The sequence below is a fragment of the Amblyraja radiata genome, chromosome 19, assembly GCF_010909765.2.
Source record: "Amblyraja radiata isolate CabotCenter1 chromosome 19, sAmbRad1.1.pri, whole genome shotgun sequence".
Lineage (NCBI taxonomy): Eukaryota > Metazoa > Chordata > Chondrichthyes > Rajiformes > Rajidae > Amblyraja > Amblyraja radiata.
In genome coordinates this window covers 36461075-36488585 of record NC_045974.1, presented here as the reverse complement: position 1 = coordinate 36488585, position 27511 = coordinate 36461075, and the positions used below count along the sequence as shown (strand labels likewise).

The 27511-nt window shown below is 41.6% G+C and overlaps 1 protein-coding gene across 2 annotated transcripts in view; it reads right to left on the bottom strand.

Annotated features, from left to right (window-relative positions):
- Positions 1-12745: 12745 nt before the first annotated feature.
- Positions 12746-27511, bottom strand: part of hmga2 (high mobility group AT-hook 2) — a 155688-nt gene continuing 140922 nt past the window's right edge. For both annotated transcript variants that reach the window (XM_033038239.1, XM_033038238.1), the window contains exon 5: positions 12746-15507. In XM_033038239.1, coding sequence (XP_032894130.1) covers positions 15460-15507 — 48 coding nt within the window. In that variant the 3' untranslated portion in view covers positions 12746-15459. The remainder of the gene's footprint in view (positions 15508-27511) is intronic.

Here is a 27511-nt window from a genome sequence, read left to right as displayed (position 1 = left end):
TAACATTTGATTTCATGTCTCAGGGGACATTTGACCATTTTTCCACAGATTGGATGTCTTTAGATTATTCGTTTTAAAGCATTGTACATTCGTAAATGATAAAGGGATACTATAACGGTAACAGTGCTTGCTCACCTTGGACGTACGTGTCTGTCATGGTTCCTCTGTGTCCTGCAGGAGGGCTCCTGTTCCTGGTCATGCACAGCATGAGTTATTTGTTACACCTGCTTCCCTTTCCCTCCTCCCAATCACATTCTCCCAGCAAAATACACACTATTGTTTTGACAAAAGTAAATTGTTTTGTAACAAGAGGTCTAGGAAGGGTTAAGATAAAGTTATGAAGGTTAGAAATACCAGAGGATGTAGAAATAACCTTGTTTAGCGAGGATAAATGTCTTACCAGAGTGCAATGGAATTGCTTATTATTTTGTACTTTAAAGATAATGCCAGTTCTGCATTTTCACCATACTCTGAAATAAAATAAGGCCAGACACAAATAAAGTATCTCAGCGAGACAGGCAGCATTTCTGGAGAGAAGGAATGGGTTCCTTCTCACCAGAGATGCTGCCTGTCCCGTTGAATTACTCCAGCTTTTTCTATCTTCAGTTTAAACCAGCATCTGCAGTTCCTTCCTACACAAATAAAGTATCTTCTTGATTACCTTTAAAGTGCTGAAGACAAGTCTGGGCAGATTACAGAAATGTGTAGTGGTTATGGACAAGCTTTGAGACCCAAATTAGGTGCTTATGTTATTGTATATGTCTGCAGGAAAGTTTCTCCACATATTACGTTGAAGTCCACAAGTTTGGAGAGAGCGGCAGATAATTTCAGCTGTGCCATGCTGAAATCCAATTTCAAACATGGGTGATGGTCCCTTGTGCAAAATAAAGCAGATTTGATTACTGCCAATGGTCTGAATGCCTCCAGGGGTGAAAAGAATGGAAGAGGACGAAAGAACATTTCTTGAACTGTTGAGTCAAATAGAGTGGGAAATCTCCCATTTTTCTTTTCACACAAACAAGTCCTAAAATGATATTCTTTAGCATTCAGATCATGGTGTTCTCATGTGAACTCATTGTGTATTTATATTTTCATGAGGCCAAAGTAATGTGGTCAGTTTTTATTTGTCAGGCTATGTCCAATGCACTTATATGCTTCTTTCAATGGTTTAATGTGAAGTCATTTGTGGTGGGGATATGGCTGGTTTAGATGGTTGCTAAAACCCCTTAAGGTTTAAACTCACTATTTCTATGATGAAATAATTAAACATTTTCAGTGGTTTTATCAACTCTTGAGAGTTGCCTTCACAATGATAAACCTCTATAATGGGCAGCCCAGTGGTGCAGTAGACCCGGGTTCCATCCTGACCTTGGGTGCTGTCGTACGGAGTTTGTACGTTCTCCCTGTGACCACGTGGTTTTTCTCCTGGTGGCCTGGATTCCTCCCACACTCCAAAGATGTACAGGTTTGTAAGTTAATTGGCTTTGGTAAAATTGTAAACTTGTAAATTGTCCCTAATATGCAGGATAGTACTAGTGATTGGTGGTCAGCTGACACATGGTGGGCTGCAGAGCCTGTTTCCCCGTTGTATGTCTGAAGCCTAAAAGTCTAAAGTACAATTTTGTGAGATGAAACATATGAGGAAGATGACATAATTGACTTAGTTCCATTTGGTGTCTATATCAGTCTTCTTCTGTGGTCCAAATGGTGCTGTTTCGCAGTCAGTCAAGCAGTAACAAGCATGAAAGTTTATTTGTTTAGGATGGAACTGCATATACTGATTTAAACCGATGAAAGACACAAAAAGCTGGGGAAAGTCCCTTCTTCAGACTGATTGGGGAAAGGAAAACGAGAGATATAAATGGTGATGTAGAGATATAGAAAACATGAATGTAAGATATGCAAAAAAGTAACGATGATAAAGGAAACAGGCCATTGTTAGCTGTTGCGACTTGGGTGGGGATGGTGGGGGGGGGGGAGGTTTATGGAGAGAGAGGGAATACTGGGGTTATTTGAAGATAGAGAAATCAAAATTCATACCACTGGGTTGTAAGCTGCCCAAGCGAAATATGAGATACTGTTCCTCCAATTTGCATTAAGCCTCACTCTGACAATGGAGGAGGCCCAGGACAGAAAGGTCAGTGTGGGAATGGGAAGGGGAATGAAAGTGTTTGGCAACCGGGAGATCAAGTAGGTCCAGGCGGACTGAGCTAAAGTGTTCAGCGAAACGATCGCCAAGTCTACACTTGGTGTTTAGGTTATTTTTTTTGTCAGACCAATGACATTTTGAATATGTTATTTAATTAATAATATGTGTATGCAATTCTATATATCAGTTGTTATTGTATTAATGGTGTTAGCCACTAACTGTATCACGGAGGAATGGAAGACCTGGCTTATGCATTAAATGGTGACTACATTCAAAACTTACATAATCTAAAATCTACAATGCTTCTAATTTAAAAAAAAAATAATAATAATAATCTAAAAATAAAGAAACATTCTGGGTTAAGTCTCTAAGGCAAATTTCTGTTTTTCCCCCTCAAATATCAAAGAACATTTTTGGTCAGTATGTCTAAGTTCTTAAAATGGTTTCCAGAAAACAAGACGTATCCTGACCCTTTCATCCTCTGGTATGCCGAATACCTACGAGTTGTATCCTTTGCTTTTCCCAGATCATTCAACTTAGTAGCTATCTTAGTTTTTCTCCTCAGCAAGGTATTCCATAGTGGCCCCCTGCTCAGTAATTCACTGGTCATGCACAGTTAAGGTTTGCTCTACTCCTATAAATCTTAGTTTGGTTTGTGTCAGAGTGAAAGTAAGAACTTTGACATCAACTCCCAAAATGCAAACACCACTCAAAGTCTGCCTGGGGGATAGATAGCTTCTCCCTGGTGGTTAGCACCATGTCTGAATTTGACTGCCGCTCCATAGTGAAGGAGATGGCATTGAGCCAAGTGGGTTGAAACACGGTTGAGACAACATCATGCTGAGTATTCTGAGTACTGTGTTTATGCTGGCTGTGCTGTGATTTGCGGGAATTACGTTTTTTCTTCATTGAGTAAAGCATCTTTGCTAAGATCTTTACACTCGTGTAAACACCAGGAAAGGTAGTTACTTGTGAAATCCAACAATTTTAACATAGAATATTTAAAAAATCATTAGCAAATGACCATTCTGAATTCCCTCCAACACAAATCCTGCAAAACATTATTCAAGAGAAAAGAGAGGTACGGAAAGAATTGGGATACTAGTGGGGAAATATACCAATTGTTTCTTAGATAGTTTTGCTCAGGATCTTTATGGGAATTTATTTCTAATGATCTTACAGAATGTACCTCTCATCAAGTGCCACTTCTAAGAGAATAAATAGTTGGATGTTAACATTATCTTGGATAACATTTGGGAGGTCAAGCTTTGACTGTAATTACTCAATGCAGACATTACAAAATGGTTACAAAGGAGCTAAATCCCCTGTTTAAATCACTCTAGTGGTTGTGTTTTCCAATGGGAAATTCCAACCTCTAGAACACCCTCGTTCCAAAGCTCTCTTTCCTCCTTTTGTATCCCTCCATAAACTTATTTTTGTTCTTGTCTGTCCAATAGTCCCTTCCATGGCTGCGTCAAATTGGTTTACTATTACAGCAATGGTATGACTATAATTTATTTGTCCAGTTTTTGCAGTCTGGATATGTACATGCGTTAATTGTTATCCTTCGAATTCAAGTCCATTCTAGATTGACATTCGGAAGAAAGGCAACATCTGCCAGTATAATTCAGATACAACAGAACAGCTGGAATGATGCAGGGAATGAGCATTGGTGCAGTAAGCAGGTAGTTTGCTGACAATGGGATGAAGGGAAACACACATGGGTGTAATGTGGCATCTGATTTGATTTGATTTGATTTGATTCCTTTATTGTCATTTAGACCTTTCAATCTGAACGAAATTTTGTTGCCTGCAGTCACACACAATAATAATAAATAACAAATAATAACAAAACACACAATAAACACAAATTAACATCCACCACAGTGTGTTCACAAAGCACCTCCTCACTGTAATGGAGGCAAAAGTCTTAGTCTCTGTCTCTTCCCTCCTTGTTCTCCCTCTGCGCTGAGGCGACCCAGGCCGAAGATGCTGCCCTCCAGTCCAGTGGACCTCCGTGGTGATGTCGCCGCTGCCGAAAGCCAGAACGCCGTCTCCGCTCTGAGTCGGCCCGCCAGAGCCTCAGCTCCGAGTCCCGCTGCCTCGGCGAGTCGGGCCACCGCTGCATCAGCTCCGAGTCCCGCTGCATCAGCTCCGAGTCCCGCTGCCTCAGCTCCGAGTCCCGCAGCCTCAGCTCCGAGTCCCGCAGCCTCAGCTCCGGGCCGCTGCCGAAAGCTGGAACGCCGCATCAGCGAGTCGGGCCACCGCTGCCTCAGCCCCAAAGACGGCCAGCCTCGCGTTGGTGAGTCCTGGCTGGCTCTGCCTCCGGAGCCTCGAGGTCGGTCGCAGGTTGGAGACCGCCAGCTCCGCCATTAGGCCTCAGCGCAGACGGAGGCAGAGAAGGGGGATACGACAGGAAAGTTCCATTCCCTGAAGGAAGAGACAAAAAAACATGTTTCACCCCCCCCCCCCCCATAACACAACCTAATAAATTAAAATTTAGCTAAAACAAGACAAAAAAAACAACAACAAAAAAAGTTAAAACAGACGACTGCAGGCGAGCCGCAGCTGTTCAACAGCGCCGCCACTTCCGGAACCATTTATCTGCAATGATCAGCATTCATGGTGAGAGTTCAGGTTAGGAAATGTTTCTGTGCCCAAACTAATAACATGATCACGGTGAGCAGTAAAACAAAGCCAGCACATCTCATTCACATATTCAAAATAGCGTATCTCACTGCATGGTCGATGATCAATGCATGGTTTGTCAGTCTAGTTTTAAATTACTTGTTGTGTTAAGCCTCTATATTTCTCTCCATTTTGATTTTTCTAATGGCGAATGCATGGATGAACTGCTTTCTGTTTAAAATATTGCTGCAACCAGTGACTTTCTCTCATAATTTGTTGTTACTCAGTCAGAAGGTCAATGTGAGCGCATACATGGGGTTAGGGAGAGAGCAAACGGTGGCCGAGGACAATGGAGTGAATGGTGGTGTGGTTAATTTTGGAGAAACATCTACATGTCATATTCCATACACGAGGATCCAGCAACAATTACCTCATGAGGTTTAGCTTCTGGCAGTCGGGAAACAGACACTTGTAGTTTCAAATAGGAATGAGTGGGTCCTGCAGATTCTGGTTTACACCAAAGATAGGCACAAAATACCGGAGTAACTCAGCAGGACAGGCAGACAGAGAAGGAATGGGTGGCATTTCGAGTCAAGGCCCTTCTTCAGACTGAGATTCAGGAGAGAGGGAGACTAGAGGTATGGAAGTGTAAGGTGTGAAAATGACAGATTAAAGCAGAAGCTGATCAAGGAAATGTAGAATGGTTCATTGTTGGCTGAGGGGAAGGTGGCAACAAGGCATACAATCTGAAATAACCACGACAGTGGCATTAGTTGGATAACTAGGGTGGGGGAGGGACAGAGAGAGAGGGAAAGCAAGGGTTACTTGAAGTTAGAGATGATTTTACAAGGCAGCATCTCCATTATGATATTTATTTGAGCAATCATGCTCAGATAGAAGCCAATACTTCAATCTGACTCCAGAAAAACTTTTGATTTTTAAAAATAATTTACCCATTGGGATGGCAGGTGTTACACTTTGGGAAGTCGAATGTAAAGGGATGGTGTACAGTTAATGGCAAGAGCTTCTTCATATCGAGTCCACACACAGGATTAGAAGTTGTTCTGCCAGAGCTGAACACACTTCCAGGCATCTGCATACAATGGTGTCTGTCTTGTCGCTTCTTGTGCGTGGTGGTGGAAAGATTTGTGGAAACAGGGTCGCGATGTGAACGCTCTTTCCTTGACCCCAATGGCAAGATGCAACACTGGTAAAGAAGGCTCGCCTCCATTGGTCAGGCCTTTGAGTTTGAGCATTAGGAAGTCATGTTGCAGTTCTATAAGACTTTGGTTCGGCCACATTTGGAGTATTTTGTGCCGTTATGGTCACCCCATTACATGAGGGATGTAGAGGCTTTGGGGAGGGTGCAGAAGAGGTTTACCAGAATGTTGCCAGGATTAGGGGGGTACTAGCTGCAAGGGGAGGTTGGACAGACTGGATTGTTTTCTCTGGAATGTCAGAGTTTGAGGGAAGACCTTATAGAAGTACATAAAATCATGAGAAGCAGATTAGGGTGGGGGTCAAAACCTTTTTCCCCAGGGTGGAAATGTCAAAGATTAGAGGGCATAACTTGTGAGAGGGTAAAATATAAAGGAGATTATAGGACGTGTTTTTACAAAGGAGGTGGTAGGTTCCTGGAACGTGTTGTTAGGGGTGGTGGTGGAGGCAAATATGATATGGCTTTTAAGCTTTTAGGTTGGCATATGGAGAGTCTGGGAATGAAGGAATATGGACCATGTGCAAGCAAATGAGATGAGTTCATCTTGTTCGGCGTAGACTTCGGTACTGTACTTTTTGATGTTCTATGACATGGTGCCAATCTACCCAATTTTGTAAGTTAAGATTCACTTCCATATTAGGAGTTTTTCAAAAAAAACAATCTGCTGAAGGAACTCCAGTTCAGGCAGCATGATAGTAGGAACCACAACAATTAGTTGCTTGTTATTTAGCAAAATTGTTTGACATGTAAGAGTCTGCCTGTTACTGTGGGCAGTAGGAAGAATGTTGTCTGTGACAATGCTGGCTTTTTGCCATTTAATAAAATACCCAGATCTTGGTTTGAATGACTATTTTTTAGCATGGTCGAGATAGAGATCTTGAGACCTGGTGTCAGAACTTCTGCTGGATGAGACCATTGTTTACACATCAAGCTATAAGTGGAAGCCGGAGCTCTGGGTCTGATCCCTCCTTGTGGAGATAGCCTGGGCACAGGCACGGGCACTAAGAGCAAGCTGCACGATTCAATCGAGAGACTTCACGAGTGGTTGCATTAACAGGCAAGCAACTTGTTTAAAAAGAGAGAGTATGGAAGAAAAAGGTCCACTTGTACTTTTGATCTGGCTGCGGCAGATAAATCAGAGGGAACTAAAGAAAAGATGTAATTGTATCTGATGAGAATGAGCGAGAGAGAGAGTCCATGAAACCCTCGAATGAGCCCCCATGGAATGTGTCGGATTCAGTCTAGGCATACTGTAACCTGCCCAGTAATGAAGCAGCTGACTTACTGTGTTGTTTTATACTCAACCAGGAACAAAGAGAAACCTTTGGTACGTTCTTAACAGAATATGATTGTGAGCAGAAAATTGCAGATCATCAGAGATTGGATTATTTGTGAAAGCCAGGAGTCCTGCCTTGGGGAACAATTTTCTGTACGACTAGTGTAGCACTGGAAGAGTGCATACAGATGTGAAAAACTGCAGTGACGAAAGACCAGGCGAGAAAGGTTGGATGGCCAACAGCAGTAGGTACTCATGTAGTGAAGTTCGTAAGTGATAGGAGCAGAATTAGGCCATTCGGCCCATCACATCTACTCCGCCATTCAATCATGGCTGATCTATCTCTCCCTCCTAACCCCATAACCCCTGACACCCGAACTAATCAAGAATCTATCTACCTCTGCCTTAAAAAAAGTGCAAGACAAAGGCAGAAAAGGGTAATCGTGGTGGCCGAGTTGTGACGAGTATTGTGGATGGCAACATGAATGGGTGAAAATCAAATGCTCTGTGTGCGTGTGGAAGAATTCACTGAGAGGATAATTGATGCAAACTGTGCAAAATGAAGAGGACATGAAAAGTATTACGTGAAGTATCATGCCAAACCAAATGATAGATGGAAGATTAGTTTTATGGCAGTTCAGTAGTCTTGTGGTCACTATTGTTGATACTATTTCATGATTAGGTTCAATTTCCTTCTATGAAATTCCCCAGTTAAATGTGGGATTTAAACTTGTTTCTCTGTATCACGTCTAGGCCACAGGATGCTGGTCTAGCAATTCTAACCACTTTGCTTCCATGCATTATCATCATTAAAGTGTAACCCATCTGCAAGTAGTCAACAATCTTTAACCTTACCATCCTGCAGAAGCCATCAGAAATTTTATTCTTCAAGCCTGACATTCCTGGGTATAAAAAAAGCAGTTAATTAGGAAATTTAATCCGGTAGCAGAAATCTCTGCTCAGTGTAGTTTTTACATTAACCATGCTTAACAGGTGGCTGCGTAAAACTCACATACAGCAGCTGTTTTACCGCCATCGCAGCTTCTGCAAAAACTGCATTCCATTTCTGCTCCGCAGCCCCTAAAACTGTAGCTGTAGGTCCACATTTTCCAGGAGCCAAGCGGAGAGGGGCTGAGCAGTGAGGAAAAGGGATGACCTGAACGGACCAGAATAATCGCAGAAACTCCTCCGTTAATCTTTGGCAGAGTAAACCTAACTTTCCGAAACATCTTAAATACTAACAAAAAACTATTGATAAATTTTCAAATATTTAGAAAACTAAAAATATTGAACCAAACCAAATAATTTAGCAATATGTAGCTTTATTCTATGTCTTCCTTGCAGCCCCATATTATCCTGGTGCATGAGCCAAAGGCATTTCTCTATCATCTACATAGTGGAGAAACTTAGAGCGCTCTTGGCTCATTGTTGGGCTTTGATAGGACTCCATTCATGGAGTGTACACAAGAGATCGCCAGTAGTGCTCAGCCAATAGGTTTGGGTCATCCATATTTGTACAAGTGCACATTGATAAATTATTAATATTAAAAATCGTTGCCATGCTGAGAGAAATTGACAATTCTGCATGGCAAAACCCAGCAACGTTGGGCATGCATATTTCTAAATAAGACTTCACATCAGAGATTTAAAAAAATCTTAGGCCAAGCACTACTCATTGTCACTCATTTGACTGCTTGCATAGCGAAGGCCGCTACTCCATTCTATGAAATCATGCATGCTGTAAGGCAGCAACTCTACTGCTGCGCTATCGTGCTGCCCTAACAGTGACCTAGCAGGCTTTCCAGTGTTGAGAATACCAATGGTGGTCAATATGTTGCCTGTAAAAATTACTAAAAATCTATCAAAATACTCTTTCTTAGCAAGACGTGCAGTACTGAGCTCCAGAAGTAATTATACAAGTCCCTCTCCCAGCTGTTCATGTTTCCTTTGCAATCTCTGAACAGTGGTGAGGTAGGAACTGGAGTGGACATTTCAGGCCCTGAAGATTGACTTTGATTGTACTTGTGATTTTATTTCAAATTTCACACCCTTGTGCCAAATCCCTTGGCTGCAAAGCCAACAAAATCTTGAACTTTTCAATTGTCCCATAGCATTTTGGATTTCCACTAACTATTGTGTGAGAAGGAATTTCCTGATTTAGTTTGCAAACTATCCTTGTTCCAATTTTACAATTATATCCTGTAGAAGTGGATATCATCAAAGGAAATGGTTGCATTATATTTACCCTTTGCTTATTACTGTGAACATCCCAATTAGATTATCCTTTAAACTTCACTTCTCTTCCTAAAATGTTATGAAATATATTAACAGTTCAATCTTCAATATAATCTTTACATATCTGTATCAATACTGTTGGAGGCCATCATATGAATGTAAAATAGATAGAAAATACTGGAAATATGATGCAGGCCAGGCACATTTGCTGAGAGCAGAACAGATGAAAGATTCGATTAAAAAGTCATTAACCTGAAATGTTACCTCTGCTTCTATTCCAGAAATGGTGGCTGATTTGAGTATTTCGGGGAATTCCTGCTTATTATTTCATCATCCACATTTTCCTTCTATATTACTTCTCACCTTAGTTTTGGTGTCCAAAAATGAAGAGCTTGGTTGGGACTTGTTTAAATCAAAATATTGTACAACGGAAGATAATTTGGTGAAGTCAGGACTTTGTACAACTGAAGCCGGTGTCCCAGATGTGGTCTAACAAAGTCGAAGAGTAATTGAAAATCTCTGTACAATTGAAGGGGGGTGTTTCAGCTTTGGCCAGACCAGGTTGCAGTATGACTGAAAATGGAACACAACCAAGATCTGTCCAACTTATTAGGGTGCAATGGCCGAGGCCAGACCAAGTCACTTTAAACTCAAGACTGTCCCATCTGTTGATCTGAACTCAATGCCCCAGCTGGGATCAGACTAATTATGTACTGGTGTTGGTCATGCTGGATCTGGGAAATAACCGTCTGCTCGGTATCAACTGAAGCTGGTGTTCCAGACGTACAGATTCATCAGACTAAAATAGTTCTCCACGTGTGACGATACTAGGGATCAGAACAATTGAAAACAATGCTGCAGATGATCAAACCAATGCTCTGCACAACTGAAGCATCCTGGTCTTCACTTGAATTCTCAATGCTTGAGATAAAGACCAAGATTCAATTTTGATTATTTTCAAAATATATCTGTATGTTAGGTTGTTTTCATTTTTGTTAATAATGTCCTGTGGCAAATTTTATAAAAGACCTCTGGAGCACCACATCACTTCCATGAATAGTATGCAAGTGCTGCCCTCAAACATACATCTAATGATCTACTCTTCACAAATCCACATGCAATCACTTTGATCAACAGATGCCTGTCCCAGTGTTTCCAATGATTATGTATTCGAATAGAAGACATGTATGTGATGTAGTGATGTAGAATAGATATTTACTAGATAATACATATGATACGATGGGGTTCTAAATGTTCAGTGATTTCTTTTACATCGATTTACCTGCCATCGAATGGTAAAGGAAAATTGAAAGAGATTTCTAAAATATATATATTAATTAATCAAAGATAACCAACACAAATTCTATGCTGTTGCTCACTGGAGGTCTAAAGATTATACATTCCTCAGAAATTTGAACCTCGTTTACAAAGTATTGTCTTTTTAGTTTGGTTTAGAGATACAGTGTGAAAACAGGCTCTCTACACCAACCAACACACAACCTGCACACTGGGGGCAATTTACAGAAGAATGTGGCAGGTAACTGCAGCACCCAGAGAAAACCCACGTGGTCACAGGGAGAATGTACAAACTCTGTACAGATAGCAGCACCTGTGGCCAGGATTGAACTGGGTGTCTGGCACTGTAAGGCTGCAGCTCTACCGTTTCTCCGTTGGGCCTCGGTGTCAAGGAGGAGCTGCATATCACCACATGTTCCCTTAAAGTGAAGAAGTCTTGCCATTATTAACAGGCACATTACGTAATTAATTAAAGAATCATTGTTGGCGATTACTTTTTTAAACTCTAGACCTTTCAGAAACCAGAAGAAAGCGTCAAAATTAAAGAGCCATTTTCATATAAATATTAAACTAGATTATAAACTTTCAATGACAATGCCTCAACTGCACATTGATGTTACTGACTCAACTATTGCTTTGGTTCTCATCATGGGAATCAGGCTTCATTCAGCTTTTTTAGCCTTCAAATCTGGATTGTTTGGAATCAAACACAAAGCTTTTAAAAACTAGTTGTTTTTTTTACTATGGAGAGTCCTAAGTTGATTTTGAAATGGTCTCAATACAAGTCTTGATGCAGGGATTTTCAAAATAATAAACTGATGGTGGAGCTGAAGGCATCTCCATGTGACATGGCAAAAGCCAAGTTTTCATTCACTGAAGATTTACAGACAAGATTTGTTTTTAAATAACGTTACTTTCAAAGTTGAACTCTAATACTGGCATCATGTGGCATCATGGTGTCAACATGCTGTGCCACTAGGGGGCAGAACTGAGCTTTTGCTGTTCGGAAGGACAGAAAAGATGAACCACTTTCCGTCTGCAATTGTCTGAAGAAGGGTCTCGACTCGAAACGTCACCCATTCCTTCTCTCCAGAGATGCTGCCTGTCCTGCGGAGTCACTCCAGCTTTTTGTGTCTATCTTTCCTTCTGCTATTGTCATATATTGTAACATCTGCCATTGAAAGAACCAAGGTTACCAATGACTTACAAAATGTCTCGACCAGGCAGAAGTAGCATTAGATGAGAAAGAAAGCAGGCCCTCCAAATTATTGTTATGGGATTTATTTACATCCTTTTCTTCTTTGAAAAGTTTGATGCATCATTAGTACGCTAGCATCCTTCAGAAATAGTGCTTATTTATACGCTCACACTTTCATAGTGAGAGGGAGCGAGCTTCTTGACCAGTGGACATCACAGCTGAGCACGATCGTGCCAAACACAACACAACGTGTCAAGGAGGAGAGCATTGACCGATCTTCCCAATCAAGGGCCACAGAAAATCCTACGGTGATTCCCTCATATTTAAGATCATCTTTAATCTTGTGGGAGTGTATTGAAATGTACAGAAACAAATACCTGAACTCTTTAATAAATAACATGGGATATACATTTTTATGGTAATTACTACATTCCTGCCATTTCCTTCCCTTGTAAAAGAATACATTTTTATTGCAATGAATCATTTACTGATGGTCCCTACTATAAATCAGCCCCAATAAACTGAAACAGTGGTTGGGTCCAAGTTTATGAAACCAAGGGAGATCAGTCATAGCTCTGGCTTTAAAAATACAGAACTCTTTTAAGTTTCACGTTGAATTCAAGTGTTCTATTCAAGTGCTACTTCCAATAAAAAAAGGCACTCTACGATAAGAATTCTGGGGACTGTGTTCAATCATGTAAACAGTTGTGCCAGTGTTAAAATGATAAAGTCTCAGAATCAACATGGGGATCACAGAGGTTATGACATTTATTTGTGCTGAACAGACAGTGATAATCCTTAAAAGGAACCTTCTCAGCAAGCAAGCATTTCCAAGTACAATCAGACAGCTTCTCTAAGTGAATAGCAAAGCAATAGAATTACACACTCAAGGTACAGGGAGAGCAGTCTATTATTTTTCAAGCTCCCCCTCAAACCAAGACTAAAATTCGTAAAATGGCAGAAAAGTTAAATGTCCAGTTTTTTTTCTCGAGGTGACCAGCCAGAAGAGAACAGTCATATAAAATTTATCTCCCAAAAAAATAAACTATGTATAAAAAAATGTATGATGCTCTCTCTGGTCTGCCGGCCATAAACAATTGAGTAGGTTTTCAGCTTGAAACTGAGGTAACAGTAGGCCCCAAGAGGTAGTAGTGTGTAATTGATTGTACAACATACAGAGAAATACATGATAAACATTAGCATTTGAGAGACTTCCCAGAGCTAAATGTCCAACACGTAACAAAAGGCTTCCTTAGTTTGTGTTAGACCAAAACTGAGGTAAAACTTTACAGGGTTCTCTTTTAAATCGAAGTACATGGAATGAGTTTTCAAACAAATCCTAAGTTTAAAATAAAAACAAAAGGCTTTTTTTTTTTGTTAAGAGAATTCAATTAATGCAAAAACGTGGGGGAATACAACTAGTTATGAGCTCAGTCTTCAATAAACTGACAGGTAAGCACCATATTGTCCGAGGAGCCAGCCGAGTTTATGGCAAGGTTTTATAAATTCGGATGGAAGCCAGGAATCAGCTTTGGTTGTACTTTGGCTCAACACTAAAGCCTTACTGTCACAGATTCTCCTGAGAAACTACCCCCTCCCCATTTCCCCGGCCCATTAAATGTTAAAAGTAGCAATATTGACAAGCAGAGAAGCAAGATAAAACTCTACATAGGAAGCATTTAAAAATACATCTGGTTGAAGCATATTACAAAAAGGTAAAAAAATGAAATCACATTTGTGTAAAATACATGAAAATATGAATCAAGTACTTTTCTTACAATCTACTAATTTAAACACATATTCTTGATTGAATTATACAAAAAATCTGAGCTTGTATTTTTCACCTACAAAGCTTCATGTTTCCTTTGAAGGTTTCAGAATAGAAAGCAATTTAAAATGCTTTAGTGTCCAAGATTATTTTTTTCCTTTTTTTTTACAAAAATACTTTGACATGGGATTAGTTGCAGTCCTAAAATTTGTAACGATATTTTTAAACTGGTATTGATAATAACATGTCTGTTCCTTTTTATTAACTGGAGGTAGGTTTTGGTCAACTGATTAGTCCATTTGCCTTGAGTTCATTTGAGGTACAAACTCAGACAGTTATTTATCAAACACTACTGATAAAAATGAAAAATAAAAGCATTAGAGACATTTCCATTTCATTAATCGTAATAAGAAAAAAGGATCTGTTAAAAAGCAATGAGTAATTCAGTTTAAAAAAAATTATATTCAAGTTAAAAGTACAAACAGAAAATGAGTTGCATTATCTGGCAATAAGCAACTCGTAAATATTCAGCAATTATATTGCAATACAGAAATGCTTCAGGTATTCTGGTTTCCTCTATTAATATTTAAACTGCAGAACCATAATGAATTAACAGGTATCAGTGTTTATCTGTCCATTAATTTGGAAAAAAATAACCTGCATTGTATGTGTATAGCAGCATGTACTCGAGAGGCTGTCAAACTAATTGAATTAATCAGAGGTAGTTACAGATAATGGGGTAATATTGCAACTGTCACTAAAAGTGCTGGTTTGACTGAGTATTCTTTTGGATTGTTGGGAAGAAGGAGGAATGGTTTGAGGATCAATTGCACAGCATGTTCCCAAAATCAAGAAATGTGTTTGCTCAACCTAGCCACATGTCAGTGCATTGGAGGTAAAGTCACTTGTATATGTGATTCCTACTGGCAGACTCATGTTCCCTTTCTAAGTCACAATGACTTACACTGAAGTGGAATTTCTTGATTTCCTTTTGTTGTCCCTACAGAGCTGTAAAATAAAGTCAATTGTTCATTCTTCCCTTCAATTACTGAATATAATTTTTAGGTGTTGAGTTAACAGCAGAATTAAATATATATATAAAAATCAGCCCTAGGATTTTCCTGAATTACAGTAAGTGAAAAACATCAATTAAAAAAAGTCTACTATAAAGTTTCTCTAAGAGCAGTGCCTATCCCTCATCTTTGGTGTTCTATACAGGGTGTTTACTAAGTTAGGGAGGGTGGGTTCTTGGGACATTAGTCCATGGTTTTTAAGCAGGAAAGTTGGTTCTATCAAAATGCCCCTATTTTGGCTGTGCATATGGTGATTTCTTCTTGCATTATGTTGTGCATTGTAATGAAAAATATAACTATTTTTGACCCACTCACCCTTACTTAGCAGCTCAATAAACTATAAGTATGTTGAGAATTAAAAAAAAGAAAACAGTAATAAAATGTTGCATTATTAATCTGTGTCCCCTGTGTTACAGCAGTTTTTTTTCCACTAAACCTGGGACTGTGAAGGGATTACAAAAAGGTAGATAGCAAAAGTCTTTCAGAGGATGTGTTTCTCCCCAGGATAAAGTGGACAGACCAATGTTAATTGGGAAAAAAAAAGTGGTCAAGGTAGTGTCTTCTCCCTTCAAAAGACCCAACTGCTGAATGAGGTAGAAGTCAAATAACGTGGTTTCTTAATCTTCCTCCGTGGATTCTTGCGAGGACGTTCCTTCACCCTCTTCCTGCAAACAAAAACAAATTTGTATTATGTCAGACAACCCTTTTTAATAATAGTGTCTTGCCCTCCCCTTCCACAGTGACCAGTTCTACAAGCAGTGCTGTTATTTGTTTAATTGCCAAAGTATTTCAGGAGGCCTCCAACCGGATATGCTTAACCACAGATTTAACCATTGATTAAATACCAGTTAAACCACAATAAATCTCCTACAGCTGATGTCATTACCATGTCTTTGTGGAACTTAAAAGCCTTAAAAAGTTGTAAGGAAAATAGCAGGACATTGTAAATTATTCCATCCATTTATCAATGGTTTGCAGCATTAAATCTGGTTAGCATTCAACATCTACTCCTTAAAATAACTCCTCCAAAATAGCTCTTTGAAAAACATCAAAATATTTCACATTTATTTGCTAAAAAAAACTAAAGCAAAAGGCTGTATTATATAGTTTAACATTTGTCACCTCATAAACTGAGAACTGCCAAAGATGACCACCTTAAAATGGCTTACAACAGTTTCATAGTTAAATAGATTTGATTTTCCACATGGCTTCATTTTGTCTGGGTTGCTAGCTGACACAATTTATAACTCTCTTCCTTTCCCAGGCCACTACAGTACACCATTCAGTAAAGCATGCCTTAAAGCTTGTCTGCATTATATGACCAAGCTTCCATTCATTAGTGTTTGAAACACTTCAGCTGTGAAGGGGCTCCTAAATGCTACCATGTGTGACATCGCTGCACAAGAGCAGCATGGAGAAAAACACTAGGTTTTAATCACAGGCCACTGCTCCGCAATCCTCTTTTCAAAGGTTTCCAAGATCCCAAAGACCAAAAAGGGTGTAAATCCAGGAAACAAACACACAGTATTAAATGAATGGAGGACAGTTGCAACATATTACTTTAGCTGCATCCAGCCATCAGATTTCACACCACTTTTGTTTAGTCTGCTTTAGGTTATGTGGGAAACGTGGAGTGCATGAAGTGAAGGCATAACCCAAGGGCCTCAAATATTTAAGCCAGTAGTCTAATGCCTCTTGACTAGGCAGCCGGCCATGACCCTGAGAGACTCTCTGGGGGACACGCAACAGAGAAAGATGTAGCCTGATCAAAGCTTTAGCTGGACTAAAGAGGACAAAGTCAAGTGTTAGCTGCCCTCTGCCCCAGCCTCTTCAATTTACATTTACATTCTCGAAAGACATGATTATCCAGCAGATATGCATATTTCTTGCCCAGTACTAATAAGTCAATACTGCTTCCAGTCAAGAGCTGACTAGTTCACCCAACTGCAATGAAACTGATAACATAATAATTCTGTTTCCAAAGGCTTGCACTTGACAGCTCAGGTCTGGCTTATTCACCAAAGACCTCAGGATCAAACGGTCAATTAAACATCAAGGGCTTGGCACTAACAATCTAAAATATTTTCTAAAATGCTTCTCAAATGAAACAAAACTGAACTTTGTATTTTGTTCATATTCTCAGGCCTGGATGCACTGTGTATTACCAGCAAATTGTAAAGATGTAAAAGGAACACCCTCGGGCTAGAAGTTTCAGTTCACTTAATAATATTAATGAGTCCGACAGATTCCCTGTACTCTTTTTAACCAAAGGTCTCTGGCAGATAGCTGACGTATAGCTTATACCTAGAACGGGTGCAACCATTCATTTAGTCTGCCTCCTCTAAAACGGTTCATTTAAAATAGCCAGAGAATATGCTACTGCTTTGAAATCTCTTCCAATTGGCATGGAAATTAAGCCAAGCGTACCATCTGATAACTTCCCAGACAGCCATTTCAGGTAGGATACATTATTGGCACAAGCGCTGCAGATATGAATTACATTTGCTGTAAATTAGAAAATAATCTTTAGCAATAAAAAGGAAACTAAACTGTGGGAGACTTGGCCAATTTGCCAGCATTACAGGCATGTTATATTTTGTCTAATTAGAACCTGCAGCCTCCACGTTTCCTTTAATGGTGCAGACCTGGAATGGTTTAAGGCTCAAAACAAAATTGGTTGCCTTTTACTTTATAAGCCAGCTTTGAGCCACTAATGATCAACAGTCATGCATTACTTTAGACGTGAGAAGCTAAAATGAGTGAGCAAAGTTGTTTGAGAATGTAATTCAAAAGCAAAACACTGCATTTTATGCTTGTGTTTGAAGAATGTGATTTGGAGAATGAAAGCAATTCCAGCTACATATTCTTATGTCGCCATTTCTGTACTTCAATGTTTAGCACAATTAAACTGCTGCCCAGCCATATATCACAATGGTTTCCACAGATCATAAAGCACTGTGGGCGGGGGGGGGGGGGGGGGGGGGGGGGGGGGGGGGGGCATTTGGTCCATCATATACCATTGCTATATCACAGGGTTTTTTTTTCTCATTCTCTCCGCTTCAATTTTTAATTCTTCACTATTCATCAGGGATAACGGCAATTCAAACCACTGCTATCAAGGAAAAGGTATTATTGAGTTAGGAGTCATTATTTCCCAACCATAAACCATGGTGATTGCAGGAGAATTTTAGACCAGGTTGTGGTCATTTGTATTCAAAGATTTAAGTAAACGGGACAATTTAGATTTTTATGTGTAGGGAACTCAACTACATTTTACTGTGAATACATTTTAATACTTTTGAGATGGAGAATAGAGAGACTTTGGAAAGGTTTGGAGGAAGGTTAGGAGGTTACCTTTCAAAGGTCTTTAGTTACCAGGATTGACTGAGAGAGCCAGGGCTTTATGCTTCAGAAAAAAATGTTGATTTTGAAGAGTTAGGATTGAGGTCTTTAAAATAACGAAAGGATTAGACTTGCTCCAAGCAAATAGGCTATTTGAGATTGATGGCTTAGCGAAGAACAAGGGACATAATAAGCATACAGTTTAGATGCCAAGAGGCACTTCCTTTAGCAGAGAGTCAGTGACCTGTAGGATACGTTGTTGGCACATGTAGTAAGCGTGTATATACAGAAAGCTGAACATGTTACTGACGGACAAATGTGAAGATTACGAGCCATGCGAGGTCATTGTCCAGACACGGTGGTATTCCAAAACGTGCTCAATTGACTTAGGGCATCTTATTTATTTTTAAACTCTCTCAAAGGAAGTGGTTGGGCATGGGAAGCGCCAGGAAGGCATGCATATGCTACATCATGCCAGCATAGGACAAGCCTGATGGGCCTGTCACGACATATCCCGTGGAAAAGTGCGGCACGGTGGCGCAGTAGTAGAGTTGCTGCCTTGCAGCGCCAGAAATCAGGGTTCGATCCCGACTACGGGTGCTGTCTGTACAGCGTATGTACACTCTCACCGTGACCAGCGTGGGTTTTCGCCAAAATATTCAGTTTCCTCCCACACTCCAAAGATGTACAGGTATGTAGGTTACTTGGCTTGGTATAAGTGTAAATTGTCCCAAGTGTGTGTAGAATAGTGTTAATATGCGGCGATCATTGGTCGGCGCGGACCCGATGGGCGGATGGGCCTGTTTCCGCGCTATCTCTAAACTAAACTAAGACAAAACTATTATGGGTTATAAGCGGGAAGCCTCCTGGTTTAAAGTGTACAATGCCGCATCTTCCACCTACTTGATTGTGGTTCAATTCACATTTTTATTTTGCGAACTCTCTCTCCATTTACTAAGCTATTTTTTTTCCTAGGTGATATCTGGGCAGAAGATTTGGAAGGGTTGACCTAGTCTTCAGATGCCATCTGAAACAGATACAGGGAACTGTGCAATTGACAGCTTCCTCGCTGAGCCTCCCATGCCCTTGCTTCAAGGACCAACTCCACCCACCGTACCCACTCTTTATGCTCATCTAGCAGCTTCTGATGGAGAATGTGATCATCTGGAATGTGCATTAATTGATTAAGCATCCCTCCCAGACTTGATTACTTCTCATCACTGATCCCAGCATTAACTTTATAACAATAAGATTGTTTGACTTTCTTCATTTTATTTAATCCGATCACACAAATCCAGAGAGAGACTCTGATACCCAACTGCAGAGACTCCTTAATCATTTGGACACATAGTGGGTTAACTTGCTTTGATTTATATTTTGTTACAAGATTGAATTAACATTATGGAATGAACTGCAAATATTGAAGCAAAGATTTACTAGCTGGACTGAAGGAGAAACTACATAGGGGACAAAGTTCCTGGAATTGAGAGGGTGGTGAGAAATCTGTCGTCACCGACACTTACTTAAATCTGGCATTTAACAGGAAAAATTTAAAAGGCTAGTAATATTCAATCGTTATCTGTTCGGGTAGCTATGGACTTTGGAAATTCCTTTCATTCCTACTTTCCAGCATGAACAGGGTTTGTTGCAGTGGGCCCGGTCTGCGTTAGAAGCCGTACGACATTTTAACAAACTGATAATTCCCTGTGTGACCTTGGATTCTAATGACCAGTACAACGAGGACCATAGTCCAACCCAACGCTGTTTCACCCACCCTGTAAGTGTGTTTATTCCCCAATTGAGAGTTGCTAGTTGGTAATCAGCAGTTTTCACCCCCTCTCCCCACCTCAAACCCAAAGGGAATGCATCACATTTTTGGTCTCTTCCTTCGGGGGATGCGACTTATTTTGTCGTATCCCCTGTCTCCGCCTGCGCAGAGGCCTAATGGCGGAGCTGGCGGCCTCGGAGCTGGGACAGCGACAGCGGCAACCAGAACTCGGAGCTGGGGCAGCGGCAGCGGCGGCTGGGACAGCGGCAGCAGCAGCGGTGACCAGAACTCGGTGCTGGGCAACGGCGGCTTTGACAGCGGCAGCGGCGGCCTGGCCTCGGAGCTGGGACAGCGGCGACCAGAACTCGGAGCTGGGGCACGTTCCGGCGGCAGCGGCCATTCAACTCGACCCGACCTGACTGGTTGGTTAAAATTGTTGGATAAAAAAAAATTATAAAATGGCAATTACAATAATTCAGGGGAAGGCTGCCAATTTTAGAAATTTTTTTTGTTGCCATTTTATAAAAAAAAATTATCCAACAGTTTTTTTGCGCCCCTAAAAATTTAGCGCCCGGGGCAACCGCCCCTCTGGCCCCCCCCACGCTACGCCACTGAAGTCAGGGGATGATGGCGTTGAGGAGAATTTTCCAGAGCAGGTTTCCAAGGCAGCCGAACAACAACACTGGTGGGATGAAGGGAAGTTTGGTATCAGATAAACTGCAGAAGGAATGGAGAATTTGGGAGCATGGTCAGTCAGAATGTGGGAAGACAAAAAAAAATGGAATTTAAGAACATACATGTTAATGTTATATCTGAGGCAATTGATGAATGAGTTGCTGTCACTGCAGAATGGAATAAGGGCAGTGAAGATCACAGAGGGTTGAGGACAGGCAGTTTGCCACAACAGCATGCAAGCAATCTGATTCAGTGACAATGGGTAGGAATGACACTGATGGTGCCGTGGAAGCATTGTTAAAATCTAAAGCTTTAGGTTTGCTTTTCACCAGTGTTTAACTAAATTAGTAGGAAGGAACTGCAGAAGCTGGTTTAAACTAAAGATAGACAAAAAAAAGCTGGAGTAACTCAGCGGGACAGGCAGCATCTCTGGAGAGAAGGAATGGGTGACATTTCGGATCGAGACCTTCGTCAGACTAGTTAGGGAAAAGGGAAATGAGATATAGACGATGATGTAGAGAGATAAAGAACGATGATAAAGGAAACAGGCCATTGTTAGCTGTTAGTTGGGTGAAAACGAGAAGCTGGCGCGACTTGGGAGGGGGAGGGGGACGGGGAGAGGGGGAGGGAGGGAGGGGGACGGGGAGAGGGGGAGGGAGGGAGGGGGAGAGAGGGGGAATGCCGGAGTTACTTTAAGTTAGAGAAATTAATATTCATATCACTTGGCAGTAAGCTGCTTAAGCTAACAAAATGAGATTGGATGATGGCCAGCACAGTGGCAGCCCAGAAGCATCAGCGGGCTCTGCTGGTGTTAGAGGTGGTTCTGGGAAGAGCACACACAGGGAGTATGGGTCTGTGCTCATGCATGATATCGACAAGTAAATGAGGAAGAGGGAGGAGTACTGAAAAAATAAAATCCTTGTTTGTTAAATTGACAAACCAGAAGTGGTTAGAGAAACCAATGAGAGAGTGATGCTGTGGCCACGTGGATAGGTAAGAACACCTATCTCCTTTGTTCCATAGATGCTGCTGCACCCGCTGAGTTTCTCCAGCATTTTTGTGTACCTGCCATTCTATGACATGCTTGCTGAGTTGGACCATGGAGGAGATATACACAGAGTACACATGGCAAACCGCCTACCCCATCACGCCACAGGCTACCCAGGAACTTACTTATACAGGAGCAAACGTTTACGTTCAGTCCATGAACGGTTCTGAAGCCACACATTAAAAGGACCGGCATCAAGGTTTCAAGGTCAGTTTATGTTCAAGAAAGAACTGCAGATGCTGGAAAAATCGAAGGTAGACAAAAATGCTGGAGAAACACAGCGGGTGAGGCAGCATCTATGGAGCGAAGGAATAGGTGACGTTTTGGTTCGAGGCCCTTCTTCAGTCAGTTTATTGTCACATGTACCAATTATGGTACAGTGAAATTCAAATGCGTTTAGAGTCAATTTTATGCATAGCAAGACCCCTCAAATAACATTGTGTTAATGACAATATGCAGCAGTTTTACTGACGTTGGTGAGGGGAGATGCTGACCAAGACTTTGTCCAAGATCTTAGATAGTGGCCTTTTTAATAATTTTGTGAGAAGGCACTCACAGCCCCTTCATTTTATCCAAATGCTGGTTACTCAAAATTGCAACTCTGATTACTGCAGTGCGGGTCACACTGTGATTACACGCTCAGCTTCCTGAAGGTTGGACACTCTAACGCAGGGAGAGCACTGCCACTGAACCAAGCCCATAATATGTCAAACTTGGCTCTGGAAAAGTTTGCACCAGACTCCATTGCTACTATTTAATTAACAACTTGTCACACATTGAAAAGGGATGATGCTAGTACAATTCACTGGAATGTTTGAAACTGGTAGTAGATGTGTCCCAGCCTGCCCCGATCCCCATATATGCCTCAGGATGTCATGGGTCAGTCCCTTGAATGAATGGGACTGTCCCAGGGATTCATGGACTTTGGATGAGGAGAGGATGTTTCTACCAGTGGGAGAGTCTACGACCACAGGGTAGGACTACAGCCTCAGAATAAAAGGACGGTACTTTAGAAAGGAGATGAGGAGGAATTTCTTCAGTCAGAGGGTAGGGAATCTGTGAAATTCATTGCCACGGATGGCTGTGGAGGGCAAGTAAATTGGGTATTTTTAAGGTAGAGATTGAGGGATTCTTGGTTAGTAAGTGTGTCAGGTGTTATGGGGAGAAGGCAGGAGAATGGGGTTGAGAGGGAAAGATAGATCAGCCATCAGTGGTAAAGTAGACTCGATGGACAGAATGGCCTAATTCTGCTCTTATGACGTATGAACTTATGAACTTCTAGTATCCTCACGATCGGGGTACGTATCATGACAATATATTTCTTTATTTACATTTATCTCCTTTGTTAACTTTCTAATTAAGTAACCCCACTACCACTAAAGAGTCACGGACCCCCACTCCTCTTCTTCCTCACCACCACCCATCTCCTGAGAGGACCGTTGGGCACTCCAGCATGAAAATCATTGCATTAAACTAAATGGAAAGATGGATTCAAGAGAAAGCTAGGTGTAGCTCTTAGGGCTAATGGAATCCAGGGATATGGGGAGATAGCAGGAACGGGGTACTGATTTTGGATGATCAGCTATGATCATATTGAATGGTGGTGCAGGCTCGAAGGGCCAAATGGCCTACTCCTGCACCTATTTTGTAAGTTTCTGAAAGAACTGTAATAAATATTTTCCCAGCAACCAAATAGTTGGAGAGGACTGCTGGTTGGATGGATAGCGCTGTGAAGCATGGACATGGAAGTGTTAAATCACAAATGGAAAGGGCCTTGGATGGGGTTTCAGGAAAATATCTTCTGAATAAGTCATAGAGTTGGAAGCACATTGTTTTCTGCAAATCCCATTTCACAGATTATTTTCCGGCCTCACACCTTCGGATAGGAAGTAGTTTCAGTTTTGACTCATTGGGATTGATTTTAAACACAATCCACCCAATGTAAAGAGGCCACAGAAAGGACAGAGGGGGGGGGGGGGACTTGCATTGCAGTTCTAACACATGAATGCCCCATGACTCTGACTGTCTATCACAAGCAGCTAAGGGGTGATATTTCATTATATACCCAGTAATTGTGACATCCCAACACAGCCCAACAGAAAACCAGGAGAACGTTAGAATGGTCAGAAGAGGGCATTTAGTTTTGCTCGGGCTTCTTCCCAACCAGGAGCAGAAACATTCCCCAGAATGTTCAGGATTGTACTCCCATTCACCATTCCCAATGTCAATCTATGCCAGATGCCAAGAAAGCCCAGGCATCATGTAACTTTCCATGGGAATCCCCTCCTTCTGCAAATGTGCACAGTTGCAGGCAATCAGGAAGGCCTTTGTTAGTCACTATGTTGAAGCAACCAGTCCTTGTTACAGCTGTACAGTGGCCCTATCCCCCAATCTTTCTCTGCTACATTGACGACTGCATCAGTGTTGCTTCTTGCACCCATGCAGAACAAAACAATGTGAGGTAGGGTCTCGACCCGAAATATCACCTGTCTAGGTTCTCCAGAGATGCTGCCTGACCCGCTGAGTTACTCAAGCACTACGTGTCTTTTCAGGTTGAGGCAGGCAGGGCCGGTGCTAGGAATTGTGGGGCCCAATTAGAAAACTGATGGCGGGGCCCCTACTCTAGAAAAGTAAAAATTTATGTATGCTTATATTTCGTGTAGTTTCGGGAATTTTTAAGGCAAGCTGGTTGGTGATTGGATGCACCCCCCTTAGAGACAGCGTTTGATTGGCCGCCAAATAAATTTGTCAAATCTGTAACAAAAATCGCTGGTCGGTGCGAACTCAGTGGACTATCTGGTTGTATCTCCAAACTAATCTGGTTGTATCAACCAGACTATCTGGTGGTATCTCCAAACTAAACAGTATAACATGCAGGTACATTCATTTAAAATTAAATTCAGTGATTATTTCACATGATTTCTCACTGTGTAAAGCTCAATATCTGACCAATTTCTGTTTAACACGTTTGGTCTGCCGTGAGCATTTTTCGTTGCATCTCGTTGCATCTCCCCTTTTCCTAATCGGCCACAATTCAGATAATAGTCTACTTTCCTGTTTTTGCCACCAAAGTGGATAACCTCACATTTATCCACTTTATACTGCATCTCCCATGCATTTGCCCACTCACCCAGCCTATCCAAGTCACCTTGCAGCCTCCTAGTTTAGAGGGGTTTAAACGGTTTAGAGATGTTTAGAGGGCTTCAGATGGGTTCAGGTGTGTTTACAATTGTTTAGAGGGGAATAGAGGGAAACAGGGGGGCTAGAGGGGGTTTAGAGGTGTTCAGAGGGTCCCAGAGGGGGTTAGAGACGTTATAAGCCCCCCGAGAGAAATTGTAATTCTCTGAAATTGAAGATAGACATAAAGCTGGAGTAACTCCGCAGGACAGGCAGCGCAGCGACTCTAGAGAGAAGACCCTTCTTCAGACCGAACTGAACTTGCGTCGATGAGAGTACTTGTGATTGTCTGAAGAAGGGTCTCGACCAGAAACACAACCCTCTCCCCAGAGCCGCTGCCCGTCCCGCTGAGCCAACTTCAACTTCAGAGCCAAACAAAAAACACAGAGTGCTGGAGGAACTCAGCGGGCCAGGCGGCTGCCTCACCCGCAGGGTTTCTCCAGCATTTTTGTCTACTGCAAAACGTCATTCCGGGAATGCTGAGGGGACAGGGTAATAGAGAGGGAGTGGGAGAGCTAGAGAGAGACAATATGGGGAGCGGGAGAGAGAGCGGGAGAGAAAGAGGGAGGGAGGGAGGGAGTGAGCAAAAGACAGAGAGACACAACCAAAGATCCGCTATAAGATGTTCAAAAGGGAACTGGATCCAAGATCTTTGGACACAACGTGGGTCGGTAGGTGAATGACAAACCTGCACACCAGGAAGAAGCCCCTTCTCGCGGACCGGGGCCCTCACTCATGATGGTGAGTTAAATGAAATTCTCAACGTGTCACCGATCTACATTCCTCAGTAAATGTAATTGTGTTTTAAACAAGTATTAATGACGCCGCGTGAATTTTATTCAAAGGAACACGGCGTCATTAATACTTGTTCAAAACACTATAACATTTACTGAGGAATGCGGATAGATGCAGATTCATGACATTGCATAACAAGGTGTTAAGTACTTACCGTTAAGATGTGCTAACAGCACTAGTTAACAAATCGTTTGTGTATGATGGCCGTGCAGCGGTTGTTATACATGTTCGTTTAAAAAAATCCGGATGGCGAATTAAAAAAAATCTTTATTTAACAAAGAGAATTCATATTTCTGTACGAAATACTGAACATTAGTGCGGGGCCCCGCTTAGGCGCGGGGCCCAATTGGGAGCAATCGGTCAAATCGGCTTAACGCCGGCCCTGGAGGCAGGCTCTCGACCAAGAAAGCTAGTTCTATATAGTGACATAATAATACAACAGGAAGTGACGCGGTACACATATCCCAATTTGCATTGTTGGCGCTGAAGTAGAGATGGTTGAAAATTTCATGGAATAAATATCAACAACTTCTCCTGGACCACCCATATTGAAGCAACAACTAAGAAAGTACACCAACGCCTCTACTTCTTTAGAAGGCTTAGGAAGTTTGGCATGTCCCCAACAACTCTCACCAACTTCTGCAGATGCGCCATAGAAAGCATTTTATTAGGATGCATCACAGCTTGGTTTGGGAACAGCTCCATCCGAGACCGCAATAAATTGTAGCGAACTGTGGACGCAGCCCAGACCATCACATAAACCAACCTCCCTGCCATTGACTCCATTTATACCTCACAACGTACAAACTCCATACAGACAGCACCCGCAGTCTGGATCAAACCCGGGACTCTGGCGCTGTTCGTGCTGTAAGGCAGCAACTCTACCGCTGCACTGTGGTGTAAATGGAAGTCTTTCTCTATTTCTGCTGCTGTTCGTGCAGCTCTCGTACTGGATTCAGTTACTCCCTTGACACAACCTTGTCAATGACAGCAGCGGCGGTGATGATCGAAGCACAAAAAGGGACAGATTGGGAAAAAGGAAAGCCAAATCCATTTCGTGTCCGTCCTTTCCCTCTCTCACAAAGAAAAGGAGACGGTCTAATCGGTGAGTTGTCGAATTGTAATCATGGAGACTGCATCTAATCTTTTGCCTTAAATTGCAGTCAGCCAATTGTGCATGCAAAATGAAATGGCTGCTAAAATGAGCTTCAGTGAAGCTTGAAAACTGAGCAACTAATTGACCCGGCCAGCAGTCTGCAACCCTGCCTGGACCTCCCCCAAAAGGAATGATCAAGGAATCTGCGTTGTCCATCAGATCAACTCCCGAAATGAACTTCAAACATAAACCTACCAAAAAATGTCAAAACTCAAATCAGTTGCTACTGTTAAAAGATAGAGCAGTAACAAGTTGAAAGAAACAAAATAAAAGGGAATAAAGAGCAGCTAATAAATTAAAATGGAAGATAAGGCAAAGGCTAATACCACAACACATAAGGAATCTACAATGGTGTAAATTATCTCAATATTATATTGGAAAAGGCTGTTCACATTTATTGCATGCATTAATGTTGAGCATTCTGGCAAATCAAACAGCATCTCTCTCTTAACTACCTGAAGCTGCTTCTGAGTATCATTCATTGCAAACAGCATTTACTTGTCAATTTGAACTACTGTGTGATCAACTATTCAAAGCTTTTACACTCCAGTGCAAAATCCCAAGTGCATTTCAAAACCCCAGCGTCACTGTGAGAAAACCTAACTTTGCCATTTATATCTCCAAAATAGTCTTCAACGCTCCCTGGAAATTATAGCACTCCTTTACTTTTATATTCCAATAAAACTCAGTCAGGATTGCTGTTTCTGA